At 42.4% G+C, this 14,534-nt stretch overlaps 1 protein-coding gene across 1 annotated transcript in view; it reads left to right on the top strand.

The window, feature by feature from the left end:
* LRP2 (LDL receptor related protein 2) overlaps positions 1 to 14,534 on the top strand; it is a 195,170-nt gene that overhangs the window by 143,649 nt on the left and 36,987 nt on the right. Inside the window, exons 52-61 of the mRNA XM_062196314.1 lie at positions 292 to 462; positions 1,247 to 1,470; positions 3,746 to 3,923; positions 5,595 to 5,791; positions 6,429 to 6,674; positions 7,403 to 7,531; positions 8,839 to 8,958; positions 10,562 to 10,678; positions 11,352 to 11,468; positions 12,276 to 12,413. Of these exons, the coding sequence (XP_062052298.1) occupies positions 292 to 462; positions 1,247 to 1,470; positions 3,746 to 3,923; positions 5,595 to 5,791; positions 6,429 to 6,674; positions 7,403 to 7,531; positions 8,839 to 8,958; positions 10,562 to 10,678; positions 11,352 to 11,468; positions 12,276 to 12,413 (1,637 nt within the window). The remainder of the gene's footprint in view (positions 1 to 291; positions 463 to 1,246; positions 1,471 to 3,745; positions 3,924 to 5,594; positions 5,792 to 6,428; positions 6,675 to 7,402; positions 7,532 to 8,838; positions 8,959 to 10,561; positions 10,679 to 11,351; positions 11,469 to 12,275; positions 12,414 to 14,534) is intronic.

Raw genomic sequence — 14,534 nt, 5'->3', positions numbered from 1 at the left:
ATCACATTTCAAGTCACAAGTTTTTACGGCATGCAAAGAAAACTGTGGTATAAAAACACTTCTTTACTGGACGCTTCATGTCGTAACCACTGAAAGCCACAGTGAATTGATCATGTTTATTCTTGAGCATTTCCTATACATCACTTCCTTTCTCCTCTTTTATATTGTTTCCTTTCTGAGAATCTCTGGAAAACGTACACTACATTTCTCTAGAAGTGGAGAAAAGTTATGTCTTTTGGCTGCTGACTTCTTTTTGCTTCAGGCACTGACCCCCTCTGTTTGCTCCAACAGGCATGTCTACTGGGCAGACTGGGGTCACCGTGCGTACATTGCAAGAGTAGGCATGGATGGAACCAATAAATCTGTGATCATCTCTACCAAGTTAGAATGGCCCAATGCTATCACCATTGATTACACCAATGATCACTTGTACTGGGCAGATGCTCACCTGGGTTATATTGAGTACGTATATTGAAAAGAATAAAACAGGGCAACTGTTTATTGCAAACACCAGAATGTGTGTTTCCATTGTGTTAATCCCATGCATGTTGTAACTGACCTGTTTATTGGAAGACGCCCTGAGGTTACTTGTAGCTAAAGCTGTTAACATACAGTTCACTGAGTCTTATAGTACAGCAGGGAAAGAGTGAGCTCTAAAGTCATGCAGATTGGAGTTTATGGCCTTGTACTTTCCCTTCCAGAAAATGAGCCTCATAATCCCTCTCCTATGGTAGTGAACTTCATGCTCAAGTTTTACTAACAGCCTGATGTCCCCTAGAACAGCTTCTCTCCCAAATGTTCATGAGAGGGTGGGATTCCAGCTTTTATATTGCTATCTTGATTTCATCCAGTGATTTATGAAACCAGAGTACTCTTCACCCATGATAGCAAAAAGGGTGCTTAAAGGAGAACATCAACGTAAGGAGGTTATAACTCTACAACTGCTGTTCCACCTGCATCTGCAGGAGAGCAGCTGTGGTTAGGCATTAGTGCTTGTGTAAATCCTGTAGATATTCCTATTTTTTAAGCATTACATTTTCAACATTTTATCTTTTATTCAGCCAAAATAAATCCTCCAAGATTAGTTCTTCTTCTAATTAAAGACTAGGAGTTCTAGTGAGAATCTGAATTTTAGTTATCTCTGTAGGTAGGATTTCATTATCAATTTGTTAATTCATTTACCCCAAAAGGTATTGGAGAAGAGCTGTCTTTATCACTCAGTAACCGTTTCCTCCTTTGACTGCAGGTACTCTGATTTGGAGGGCCGCAATCGACACACAGTGTATGATGGGACGCTACCTCATCCCTTTGCTATCACGGTTTTTGAAGACACTGTTTATTGGACAGACTGGAACACGAGGACGGTTGAAAAGGGAAACAAATACGATGGATCAAATAGGATGATGCTGGTGAACACAACACACAGACCCTTTGACATCCACGTGTATCACCCATACAGGCAGCCCATTAGTGAGTTCCTTTAGGTTATATGTCTGTCATTCTGGACTCTTTAGGCATAAATATCAATATTTACAAACAGTTGTTACTTGTTCATTCTTTCTTCAAAACACACTGAGAGCTGAGAGTATGAGAAATATCTTTAGAATTATTGTCCTACTTCAGGAAAGGCTACTTACAACTCTTTTAAAAAAATTTGCTGGCCGGCGCCGCGGCTCACTAGGCTAATCCTCTGCCTTGCGGCACCGGCACACCGGGTTCTAGTCCCGGTCGGGGCACCGATCCTGTCCCGGTTGCCCCTCTTCCAGGCCAGCTCTCTGCTGTGGCCAGGGAGTGCAGTGGAGGATGGCCCAAGTGCTTGGGCCCTGCACCCCATGGGAGACCAGGAGAAGCCCCTGGCTCCTGCCATCGGATCAGCGCAGTGCCCTGGCCGCAGCGCACCTACCGCGGCGGCCATTGGAGGGTGAACCAACGGCAAAGGAAGACCTTTCTCTCTGTCTCTCTCTCACTGTCCACTCTGCCTGTCAAAAATTTAAAAAAAAAAAAAAATTTGCCATAGTCTTAAACATAAATCTGTTTTTGGGTTTTGATCAAATTTACCAGTTATTTTACCATATTTACTTATTTTATTTTGGTGGGAGGAATGAAGTATTTTTAAGTCAGTTTAAAATGTCATGACATTTTGGCCCTTAAATTCCTAAGTAATGACATTTGAAAAGAAATAAAGGCTTCCTTCATATATAATTCAGGTATGATACCTAGGAAATTAAGAATCATTCCTTAATACTAAGATAGAATCACTTTAAAATAAGGCTTAAAAGAACATTGCAATCATTATAAAACATTTATTAAATGTCTATTTACATATGACATGGTGCTGAGTATGAGAGATATTATTTTTGTCTTCTTGAAGACAATGTCAAGAGCAATATATATTGATGTCACACAAGTTAGAGAATTTGTTTTTATTTGCTTGTGAACTTTTGTTTTCATGTAGTTAAAGCCATTTTATGCTTTAGAAATGATATATCAGGGGCCCAGCTATGGCATAGTGAGTTAAGCCATGGCCTGCAAGCACTGGCATCCCATATGGGCGCCAGTTCGAGTCCTGGCTGTTCCACTTCCAATGCAGCTTCCTGCTAATGCACAGGGGAAACAGCAGAAGATGGCCCAACTGCTTGGGCCCCTGCATTCAACATGGGAGACCCCAGGGGAAAGCTTTTGGCTCCTGGCTTCGGCCTGGCCCAGCCCTGGCCGTTGTGGCCATTTGGGGAGATAACCAGCATGTGGAAGACTCCCTCTCCCTCTCCCTCTCCCTCTCCCTCTCCCTCTCCCTCTCCCTCTCCCTCTCCCTCTCCCTCTCCCTCTCAAATAAATAAAATAAGTCTTTCAAAAATAAGAAATAACCTATCAAAATCTGAAATATACTTTGGGAACAGCCATTTTTTTCTGGATCTGCTTTGTTGTAAACTTGTAGTAAGGGAAAATGAGAATTCAAAAAATAAATATTCAGTATTTCCTTTTGGAAGTTGATATTCTTCATATTAGTTCATTAGAAATCAATCTCACCTCTAAGTGTTAACCCAGAAAGTTAGTAACGACACTGCTTCGTTTACCCAGTCACACTGTTCTTGCTCAGATTTGCCTTGCTTGTGTCCTTTGAATGAGGAGATGAATAGAGCATCTGCTAGAAGTTGAGTTTTTAAAAATATGTATTTATTTATTTGAAAGGAAGACTTACAGAGAGAGAGAGAGAGAGAGAGAGAATCTTCCATCCACTGGTTCCCTCCCCAAATGGCCGCGATGGTCTTCCAAGTGTATTTGGGCCATCCTCTCCTGCTTCCGTAGGTGCAATACAGGGAGCTGGATCAGAAGCAGAGCAACTGGGACTTGAACTGGCACTCATGCAGGTGATGACTGAACCTGCGGTGTCACAATGCTGGCCCTTGGAAATTAAAATTTTGACTTTGATTCTGGACATCACTTAAATATGTACAATTATTGAGTGTCAATGAAAATAATTTTTTTTTTTAGAAATAGAAGAAGAAACCCAACACCAGTAAGAACCTCACTTCTGGTAGTATACAAATAAGCTTTCTCAAAGCAAAGGGTTGTGGCTTGTCTAACTATATTATATGTCCTATTTATGAACTTTTGGAAAAAACATAAAACTGGGGTAATTATTTTTCTTCATCTCTGAGATGGTGAGTTAATCAAGATGGGTAGTGAGTGTTACGTGCTTCATACTCTTTGTGAAGAAATGCATTTTTTTTTTCTTTTTCACTAGTGAACAATCCTTGTGGCATCAACAATGGCGGCTGTTCTCATCTCTGCCTCATCAAAGCAGGAGGAAAAGGATTCACCTGCGAGTGTCCTGATGACTTCCAGACCCTTCACACAGGCGGCACCACACACTGCCTGCCCATGTGCTCCAGCACCCAGTTTCTCTGTGCTAACAATGAGAAGTAAGGCTCTCTTTCCTTTCTCTCCAGTGCCTGTCCATCCCTTGAGCACACATGGAACTTCAAGGCTTCAGGGGATAGAAGTTTTCTTTTTTTAAGATTTTTAAAATTTATTTATTTGAAAGGCAGAGGTGCAAAGAAAGATAGAGAGAAAGAGAAAGATCTTCCATCCACAGGTCCATTCCCCACGTGGCCATAATGGCTGTGGCTGGGCAAGGCTAAAGCCAGGAGCCAGGAGCTTCATCTGGATCTCCCACACTTGGGCTGTCTTTTGCTGCCTTCCCAGGAGCATTAGCAGGGTACTGGATCCGAAGTGGACCAGATTGGACTTGAACTGTCACCCAAAGGGGTGCCGGCATTGCAGGCAATCACTTAATCTGCTACATCACAGCACCAGCTCCAGAAGTTTTCTTTTCTTTTCTTTTTTTTTAAAAAGATTTTATTTTATTTATTTGACAGGCAGAGTTATAGACAGTGAGAGAATTGGGGGGGGGGGGAGAGGTCTTCCTTCCGTTGGTCCACTCCCCCAGTGGTCACAATGGCTGGAGCTTTGCCAATCTAAAGCCAGGAGCCGGGTGCTTCCTCCTGGTCTCCCATGCGGGTGCAGGGCCCAAGCACTTGGGCCATCCTCCACTGCCTTCCCAGGCCACAGCAGAGAGCTGGACTGGAAGAGGAGCAACCGGGACTAGAACCGGCATCCATATGGGATGCTGGCACTGCAGGCAGAGGATTAACCTAGTGTACCATGGCACCAGCCCAGAAGTTTTCTAATGTACAAAGATTTGGTCCATGTGGACCATACCAAGACCCTAAGCCTCCAACTTCAGAAGATTCCTTACTTGAATAGAAGGAATTTGTTAACCAAATTGTATGTGGGTTCTTATGTTGTAGAGAGGAGAGCAGACTATATATTTCTTATTTCTAGTGCATGTCCAGAGCATTAGGGCCAAAGTGTATGTAAGGGTAAACTGAAACATAGCCCTCAGTGTGATAGAATTTCACTGTGTTCTCCACACCCAGTCAGTCCCGCTCCTTAGATCCTGTGCCAGAGGATATAGGGTTACACATTCAAGTCTGTTTATGATTGATTGTTCTTGCTATGAAACATAGCCACAGATTATTTTCCTGACAGTGGCCACAGGACATTGATGGATAGGGGAACTGAGTCAGACAGCAAAGTGGATAGATTTGTTCATGCAAATCAGAGTTTAAGATATCATAACTGATTATTTTGGTGATTAAATACAATATCTGAGATTAAGACTCTGTCAGTATACTTATCATGATGTAGGCACTCAACACCTGTTAGTATGTTTCGACTTCCCAACCAGTACCCAAAGGTATTCTAAGTCAGCCCCAACCAATCACTGCTTCTAAAATCATGGCTCCAAGTACCCACTCAATTGTTTGTTGTGGAAAGAATTTAATCATCATACCCAGAGCACATTTTCAGTGTGTATTTGGGTCTTAGCAAACCAGTCCCATCTGTTCAAGTTATGTTTTCTCTGGAATTGTGGCACTGTCACTGAGCTTTAATCCTTTCCTGGGTCCACAGGAGAACTCATGCTCTTTGTTACTTGGGATTCAGTTTGATTTCTTCTCCCCAGGCAGCCCTTGCCCTCTCCTCTGGCCCCGGAGGCCTTGCTAGTGAAGTGCGGTGTTTTCTCTGTGCAGGTGTATTCCCATTTGGTGGAAATGCGATGGACAGAGAGACTGTTCCGATGGCTCTGATGAATCAGCCCTGTGCCCTCAGCGCTACTGCCAGCTTGGACAGTTCCAGTGCAAGGATGGCAACTGCACTAGCTCACGGACCTTGTGCAATGCTCGCCAGGATTGTCCCGATGGGTCTGATGAAGAACATGCCCTTTGTGGTTTGTTGAGTTTCTTTCTGCCTTTTTACAATTTTTTTTTTTTTTTGCCTACTTCTATAGTTGACTGTGTACAGTTATGTTTCTCTGGGGATTTCCTCAATGCCATAAAGCAAAACCAGTTCCAAGCCTTGTAAGAAAACTCAAGGCCCCTCCTGTATCTATTTTTACAGTTTTTTTTTTAAAGAAATCTTGAGGTAGATAATAAGTTGTCTAAATTGGTGGTTGTTCACCATGTGCTAGGATACAGTCCTCCCTGAGAGCTAACAATAAGGATGAAATGAGGGTTTTTCACCCTGATTTCTAAAAAGGACTCTTACTTGTAACATTTGTGTTTCCATTGAAAAAGGAAAAAAAAATCCTCCAACCTGAAAATGACAAGTCAACAGTAGCAATACAAATCATTTGAAGACCATTGTCTAGAAAGGGAATATGGATGGGGGAGGGTGCACTTAGCACAGCAGGGCATCTAGTCCTTATCCCTTCATTCTACATGCAAGAAAAAGACATTTAAGTATTTTGGAGGCAGTGATGGTAAAAGAAACAACTGCCCCTGTAGTAGTACTGGTTGATAATTAGTGCGTTAAGATTTAAATCCTTGATGCCTTCTAAGCTGACGACCAAATGCTCCTGCTTATAGACACCCACCGGTGTGAGTCCAATGAGTGGCAGTGTGCCAACAAGCGCTGCATCCCGGAAGCCTGGCAGTGTGACACAGTGAACGACTGTGGGGACAACTCAGACGAAGACAGCTCCCACTGTGCCAGCAGGACCTGCCGGCCAGGCCAGTTTAAATGTGACAATGGCCGCTGCATCCCTCAGTCCTGGAAGTGTGATGTAGATAATGACTGTGGAGACCATTCAGATGAGCCGATCCCGGAATGCCGTGAGTTCCTGGGGTGGGGTAAGGCCTGGCCAGAGCAGGGGGACAAGGAGAACCTCTGTGTGGCTTTGCAGAGATGTGGAACCCCCTTCTTCAGCCACATGAGATGCTCCCACTTGGCCCCCACTGTGAACTCTGGCACGGCAAGTCAGCAGATAGCTGTATTGCTTACAAGTTGAGTCAGACTGTGTTTCTGAACTGGGTGGTACTTCCTCTAGTTGCTTATCCAGGCTATAGTCATAAGAGCTTATATTTTGTGTATCCAACACTTTCTCATTTGAACATCAGAGAAACACTGGGAGCAAGGGAATGTGAGTATTAACCAATTCCTGTTTTATAGGTAAAGAAAAGTTAGGCTATTATATATGGTCACATTCCCATTTAGTAGCAGAGCTAACACTGCAAGTCAGGTTTTCTAACCCACACCCGCCTCCCACAAAAGTTACACTGCAAAACAAATGAGTGGCACTGAGATAGTGAGGAGACTTAGGACCACTTTTCTGCTCATTATAAATGGACTTGATATGTTGCCAGCATTGGTTTTGTTGGCAATCAGTCATTGTTACCTCCCAGCTTACTGACTTCAGTATGACCCAGGCAAGGTGTCTTGCTGATCCTTGTTACCCATCAGCACCATGTCTCCAGTGTGACAGCAGAGAGGTGCCTTCGGGCACCCTTTCCCCACAGGACCGAGACCTCAGTTCTGACTTTGCTGCCTCTTGCCTTTCCAGTGACATCTGCACATAACTGTGACAACCATACGGAATTCAGCTGTAAAACCAACTACCGCTGCATCCCACAGTGGGCTGTGTGCAATGGTGTCGATGACTGCAGGGACAACAGTGATGAACAAGGCTGTGGTAAGAGGGGTTGGGGGGCGGGGGATGGACAAATCTAAGTGCCAAGTACATTTATTGTAAAAGAGATGAGTGTGCATTTCCTATGTCATTTTTCCTTTTTTTAACCTTTGAAAGGGTAAGTTGTCGGTTGTTATAATGTGTTACCTTTTTATAGCATTGTACAGTGTTGTGGTGGATTCGTTCTGAGAGGAGGAGTGTGGTGGGGGCAAGAGGCAAGGAGTAACCACACAGACCCTAGGAGCCAGGTGAAAGTGGGCCAGAGACGAGCAGCCTGCAGACTCATTTATTTCAGTTGGTACAGCAGCTTATATAGCCAAGGCTACCAATCCGGTCAAGGGGCGGTCTATGCCCTAACCAATCACAGACTGTTGCCAGGCAGTTTCCAAAGCCATCCAATCACAGCCTGTTGCCAGGCAGGTTCCGTTGCCATGTGGTTTCAAAAGCCATCCAATCACCGCCTATTGCCAGGCAGGCCCTGTTAACAGTGGCCATCTTGGCATGGCCTTCTCATTCCACCACAATACAGGGCTATGGGGGGAAAGTTCATTTATATCATCTTAAATGACACTCCATCCCAAAAGATGTTATAATTGGGAAAGACATAATTGAGATTTTAGGGACTTGAGTCATTTCTCCCAAATATTCATACTTGAAAAATTTAAGTGGCTTGCCTAATCTTACAGATTGGGTGAGAGAAGAGTAGAGAAAAGAATTGACATCTATCACCAAAATGTTATTTTCAAGTCAGAATATTATTTGTTTGGGGATTTTCATATTCTAATGTATTTCTGACTTTCCATTTCATCCATTGGATAGCTGTAGCTGCTATGGCAACATGGGAAGAACTTATGGACCAAGGGCCAACTGCATTAATGGGAATTTTCAAGATTAGGCATATACTCTAACTTGAAACCAGTGTGTCTATGAGTGTGTGCTTGGTTTAATTGGAAGAGTGGAAAAGAAGATACTGAGTTGTTTTTATAATATTGAGTCTAATTGACTAATGACAACGCGATGATGGGAATGTTCTTTAGTTTGCTTGTGGCATCCTTTTAACCTCCCTTATCAGACCTTTGTTGCAGATTATAACCAGATACCTATTCATTTTTTGAACAATTCATACAAAAGGGAATGGACCTAGTTTCGAGCCATGGAATAGGTTTCAGTTAAGTCAAACGAGGGATACTGACAACAAGTGTTGCTGGCATTCTTCTCTCTGAGAGCTTCCAGAATATGGTGATATATTCTACTTTGTGCATTTCTTGACCACTGGCTTATGGACTCTTTGCAATGACTGTGCCTTGCAGAGGACAGGACATGCAATCCTTTGGGAGAATTCCGATGTAAAAATCACCACTGCATCCCTCTTCGCTGGAAATGTGATGGGCACAATGACTGTGGGGATAACTCGGATGAGGAGAACTGTGGTGAGTGCTTCTGGTTCTATGATCCTATGTGCCACCCGGTGAGGATCACTCTGTTCTTAATTCAGTTGTCCACTGCATTCATCCTCAAAGGCTAGGACAACAGCTCTCTCATATCTATTTCTGCTGGGTGATTCAGTTCCACATTCTCTTTGACCAAAGGCCCAACATCTTCTGAGATGCTTATAATAAAGCTTTGGGAAGAGGAGGGTATTTAGGAATGTTTTTTGTTGTTGTTTCTGTCAACTTATTTCCACCCAACTTCTTTTCCCCAAACAACTGGAGGTGATCTATGACCAAGTGTAAATGCAATCAGATAAATAGAATAGAGATAGAAAATCTGTTCTAAGAGAAGTAGAGGAAGGAAAGGCGTTAACCTAAAGATCTTGTTCCTTATGTTCTTTCCACCAAATGATCTTAATAGAAGAGGGAGAACTTGAGTTTGGATTGTTATCCCTTCCTGGAACAGCTGACTGTTTCAGGATGCCTGTTGTTCAAATGACAGGTCAGGTTTTAGTTCTTCCATCTCAGTTGAAGGTGCTGGCTACTAGGAATTGGACAGAGTTTAAGGAAAGGATGCCAAAGGTCTGACTCACACCAAACTCGAGGGCCGGTCCTGAATAATTGGGCATGCTTTGAAAACAGCTTTCATGAAGCCCCACCCTGAGTGTATAGCAGTGATATATGTCGATTCCAAATTGGCTAATATGAAATACACACTAATTTTCGCTACCTTTTAGAAGTGAGAAATAATACTGTTCATGGCAGGTAATTGGAATATTTAGAATTCTGGTTACAGCTGCAAATATTAACCAATTACAAACTTCTTAAACAATGGGGCATTCCAAGAGACATTTTACTGTTTACTAAAAAGAACTCATGTTGAATCTTTGAAGAGATCATCTAGGAGTCGGCGCTGTGGCATAGTGGGCAAAGTCTCCGCTCACAGTGCCGGCATCCCTTATGGGTGCCGATTTGGATCTTGGCTGCTCCACTTCCAATCCAGCTCTCTGCAATGGCCTAAGAAAGCAGTAGAAGGTAGCCCAAGTCCTTGGGCCCCTGCTGTCTGGGGAGTGAACCAGCGGATGGAAGACCTCTCTCTCTCTGCCTCTCTGTAACTCTGCCTTTCAAATAACTAAATAAATCTTTAAAAAAAGAGACCATCTAGAGTTTCATGAAAAATATTTTAAGCCTTTGATTATAGGGTGGATTGAAATTATGTTTCTGCAAAAATTAAAGAAAAAATAGGAAGGAAGGAGGGAAGTTCGGGGGGCAGGGAGGGTGGGGAGGGAAATATTGTTATCTTAGAATTGTACCTATGAAATATATGAAACCTATTCTCTTTATATCACTAAAAATTTAAAAAATAAAATATAAAAAGAAGAAAATCAAACTCTGTGATAAATCTTTGGATAAACATCTTGTAAAAGCCATTTTTTATAGACTTAAAATTGAAGTAGAGGGTCTAGTTTTAGAGGAAGAGTTTTAGAGGAATGTGGGACGCAAGTGGGTACTGGGCATCAAGGGTGCCTTGACCAGTTTACAAGTCTGTTTCCTGTGTTTGATTCCTGGTGCACACTGATGGCCACATGGCTTTCCTTTTCAGTTCCCCGGGAGTGCACAGAGAGTGAGTTTCGATGTGCCAATCAACAATGCATTCCTTCTCTGTGGATCTGTGACCAAGACAATGACTGTGGGGACAACTCAGATGAGCGGGACTGTGGTAATTGTCAAAAGCATTTTGGGGAGGGTTCCATAGACTCTTGTACTATGACTGCATGGTAACTTCAAATTTGTATTTATTAGACTTTTTAGAGTAAACTGAATTTTGTGTAATTTATGTCATATGTAAAACAGTGGAATACCATATCTTCTGCTCTGTATCTTCTATGCTTTATTCATAAATTGTAGCAGCCTAGATCAATCATAACAGGGGAAAATAGCAGGGAATTAAAAAACAATCCAAAACATTTCCTAGGTCAAACCTTGACCTTGTAAACAAAAACATTGATCTTCCTGATGTTCACAGAAAGTTGTGATCAGAGCAAAGTGTAACGGTCAGAGCATTGGAACAGGAATCCTGAACCCCAAGTAATTTTTATAGCTCTTTATTGATTATTAACTCTGAGGAAAATCAGGAAGCCTATAAAAATTGGAGAATTTGAGTTTCTGCGGAAAATCTTTAAGAGCTAGTGGTCATTTAATAGAGGAGAGATAAGTCCTTCTACCTGCATATGTTAAGTGGAAAAAGTGTGAGTTTGGACAGTTTATTCATTTCCTGTGAGCCAGTCTGGGCGTGTGGTTAAGAATGTAGGAGAGTACTCACCACACTCCACGTACCAATACCTGCCTACAAATGACAAGGCCTCCTGGGCATGCCAATCCTCTCTCTTCAGACATGAGGACCTGCCATCCTGACTATTTTCAGTGTACCAGCGGACACTGTGTGCCCAACCGTATAAAATGTGATGGAAGAGCCGACTGTTTGGATGCCTCTGATGAAGCTAGTTGTCGTAAGTCCCTGGACACCTGTGGTCCTGCTTATCTGTCAGCTATCACTTCTTTGATTAAAAGGCCATATACATGCTCTATTCAGCATTCATTGATAATTATCAATTCACCTGGAGTCTGAGTCATCATATCCATTATTTCAGTTTCAAGTCAAGTGCATTTTATTAATAGTATTTTAAACAGAGAATTATTAAGTAGCCTCAACTGGTAGACTATTTATCTTGTATTATTAGCAACTATACAAATCATTAATTGAATAAAAAACATTTCAGGCCAAAAAGACTATTCAAGCAATGAATGAATTAGTATTAGAACTTGGGTTGGATATTTGAACAGATTGAATAGACAGCATTAAATTTTCTGAGTTATGTGTTGGCATATAAAATATAAAAAATATAAAACCAGTATGATTGCTCACATATCAGTCTTTATGAATTATTACATAAATATTCATTACTGGTGACTGTCCATCGTAAGTAGTTGCTGGTGTGGTTGTCACACCTTAACACCTGGTTTCATAGACCTTATAAGTGTATTATGGGTCAAGCCAGACTTGGCCAGTAGAGACAAAGTCCAGCGCTACCCATGCTGTTGAAAACTGGGCTTGGACAATTGTCCAGACACGTTCCATCAGAATCCTAGACAGGGTAATGCAATAATACCTCTAGATGAATAAGGAAGACCAGCTTCAGTGGATAAATAAGGAAGAGCAGCTTTGGTAGCAAGAGATAAAGGAGATGCAGTGGGATAGCTTTCCAAAATGAGTAAATTTATTTAATAATTCAAATATGTCTCCTATCTCTCAACAGCCACTCGCTTTCCCAATGGTACATACTGCCCAGCTACTATGTTTGAATGTAAAAACCACGTTTGCATCCAGTCACTTTGGAAATGTGATGGTGATAACGACTGTGGCGATGGCTCTGATGAAGAACTTCATCTGTGCTGTAAGAGGGAAAAGAGTGGGGTGAATGGGAGTGGTGTTGTCTGGCAACACCTTGGGTTTTCTCATATGTAGAGTGGGATCCTGGAGGACAGAGGTGCAATTTGTGAGAACAACACATGTGATAAACCCTCGCGTGATTTCTCTTGACCCTCCTGCTTCAGTTTTCTGTCTGAGAAAGTCGAACCAACATCTATTTTTTTAAAGCATTTTATGCCCTTTAAAAACAATTTCTTCAAAAGAAATCTCACTTGTAAACCCAGTGTGCATAGACCAGGCAGGTCTATTGTGGTTGAAATAGGAGGGGGTACTCCTTGATGTTACCTCTTCAAATCTCTATTTGCTACTGGGGACATTTTTAGGAAATTTTATGACTCACTTAATTCTTAAGTACACTTCCCTTTAACATCATAGTACAAGGCCATTTAGTTTTCTCTTATTGTATGATATATATTTCTTAAATCAGTGAACCTCAATTCAGGTACATGGCAGAATCAATGGGAGAGAGGTGTTTCAGTGTCACGTGCCCTGGCCTCACTTGGAGTTTAGACCCAAAAAGCAGAATCTCCAAGGATGGGACCGGTGCATATGCATTTTAAAAGGCCCCTTAGCTTTTTAATTTAATCCCATCATGGAGAGCGCTTGATTTTAACAAAGTGAATGAAAATAGAATTTGTTTCAGTTATTTTGCCCTATGCTTTGAGTCACTGGAGACATGCCATGGTTACAGTGTTCAAAGTGTCTTCCCTGGACTAGAAATGCCAGTGTCACTGGGGAACGTGTTGGAAATGCAAGGTCATGGGTCCCACCGCATATCTACACGATCTGAATGTCTGCGGGTAGGACCCTGGCAATCTAGGCAAGCCTTCAGTTGATTGTGATGCAAGCTAAAATTTAAGGACTTTCTGTAAATGAAAACCCCCATCAGAGGAGTAGGGACCCTAGGAGCAGCACTCTTGCTGGAAGTCCTGATCAGCTCCCCGGTCTTAGCTGCAGTTTGCCTCTGACCTTCCCCTTACTTCTTCCCTTCCCTTCCCTTCCCTGGTTTTCTCACTACTCAGTTTTAGTCCAGTGGCCTACTTCCCAGAGATTGTTAATTATATTTACTCACATTTTATAATTTATATTACATTATATTTTCATAGTGGCGTTCCAGTACTTTTCTTACCATCTCTTACTTGATAGGAACTAGTCATTTTTTAAAAATTTTGTTTTCATCTTGATGAATATTAAAAGAAAAAAATCTTAATCATGTCTGACTTTCATAGAAGAGGTACATACTGAGTCACTTCTCTCTGTAGTATAAATTGCCCATAGCTAGTGAAATTTAACTTTGGACAGACAGCAACACAGCTGCATTTTTTAAAATGACCAACACTGTTTTGCAATGTTGCACTTGCCTTTTACAGTGATACTTCTAAGCACCAACCCTTAAAGATGTTTTCTCCCCAGCTAGCCTCATTCCAAATCTTTCTACTTGACCCCTGTATGTAGTGCAAAGGCAGAAAGACAATCAATCTGCCCAAACCCTCCGTGTGAAAGAAATATATTACAGGACTGTGTGGAGGTCATTGAATTCCTGGTGCATACATGGAAGACCATGTCCCTTGTACTGCACAAGTGAAGGACCTGGGTACCACCCTGGGTTCTTCACAGCTCTATAAACAGTGAGACAAGAGGCCTTACTCTGGACAACAAAGTGAGTCTGGCTTGGACTGTGAAATATCTACTTTCAATGTAAGAGGCGAGGGAATTCTGGAAGGAAAGTCCTAACAGTGTAAAACTTCAGTGAAACCTTCATGCTCAATGACAACTGTGGTCAGAGGACTAAACCACAGCCTCCGGGCTGTTCAAATGCGAGCTCATGGACCCTCCTGCAGGCCTGGCCAGCCCCATGGCCACCGCTGTCTTCCACACTCTGTGCTGCAGCCACAGGGACTTTCTGGGGGTCCGCAAAGCTGCCAAGCTCCTCCCTGACTCCGAAACTTCTCATGTGGAGCCTCTTCTGACATATCCTCCCTCTGGTGGGTAGCAGAGCCCCAAGTACATGCTTCACAGTGGTAATTGAAGGAAAAGTTTGTAAAGTCTGATTCACTGCTAGAATGGAGTTCCCTGAGGCCAGGCC

This window comes from Lepus europaeus, chromosome 1 (assembly GCF_033115175.1).
Source record: "Lepus europaeus isolate LE1 chromosome 1, mLepTim1.pri, whole genome shotgun sequence".
In the NCBI taxonomy this organism is placed as follows: Eukaryota; Metazoa; Chordata; class Mammalia; order Lagomorpha; family Leporidae; genus Lepus; species Lepus europaeus.
This window is presented reverse-complemented; position numbering and strand designations above follow the sequence as displayed.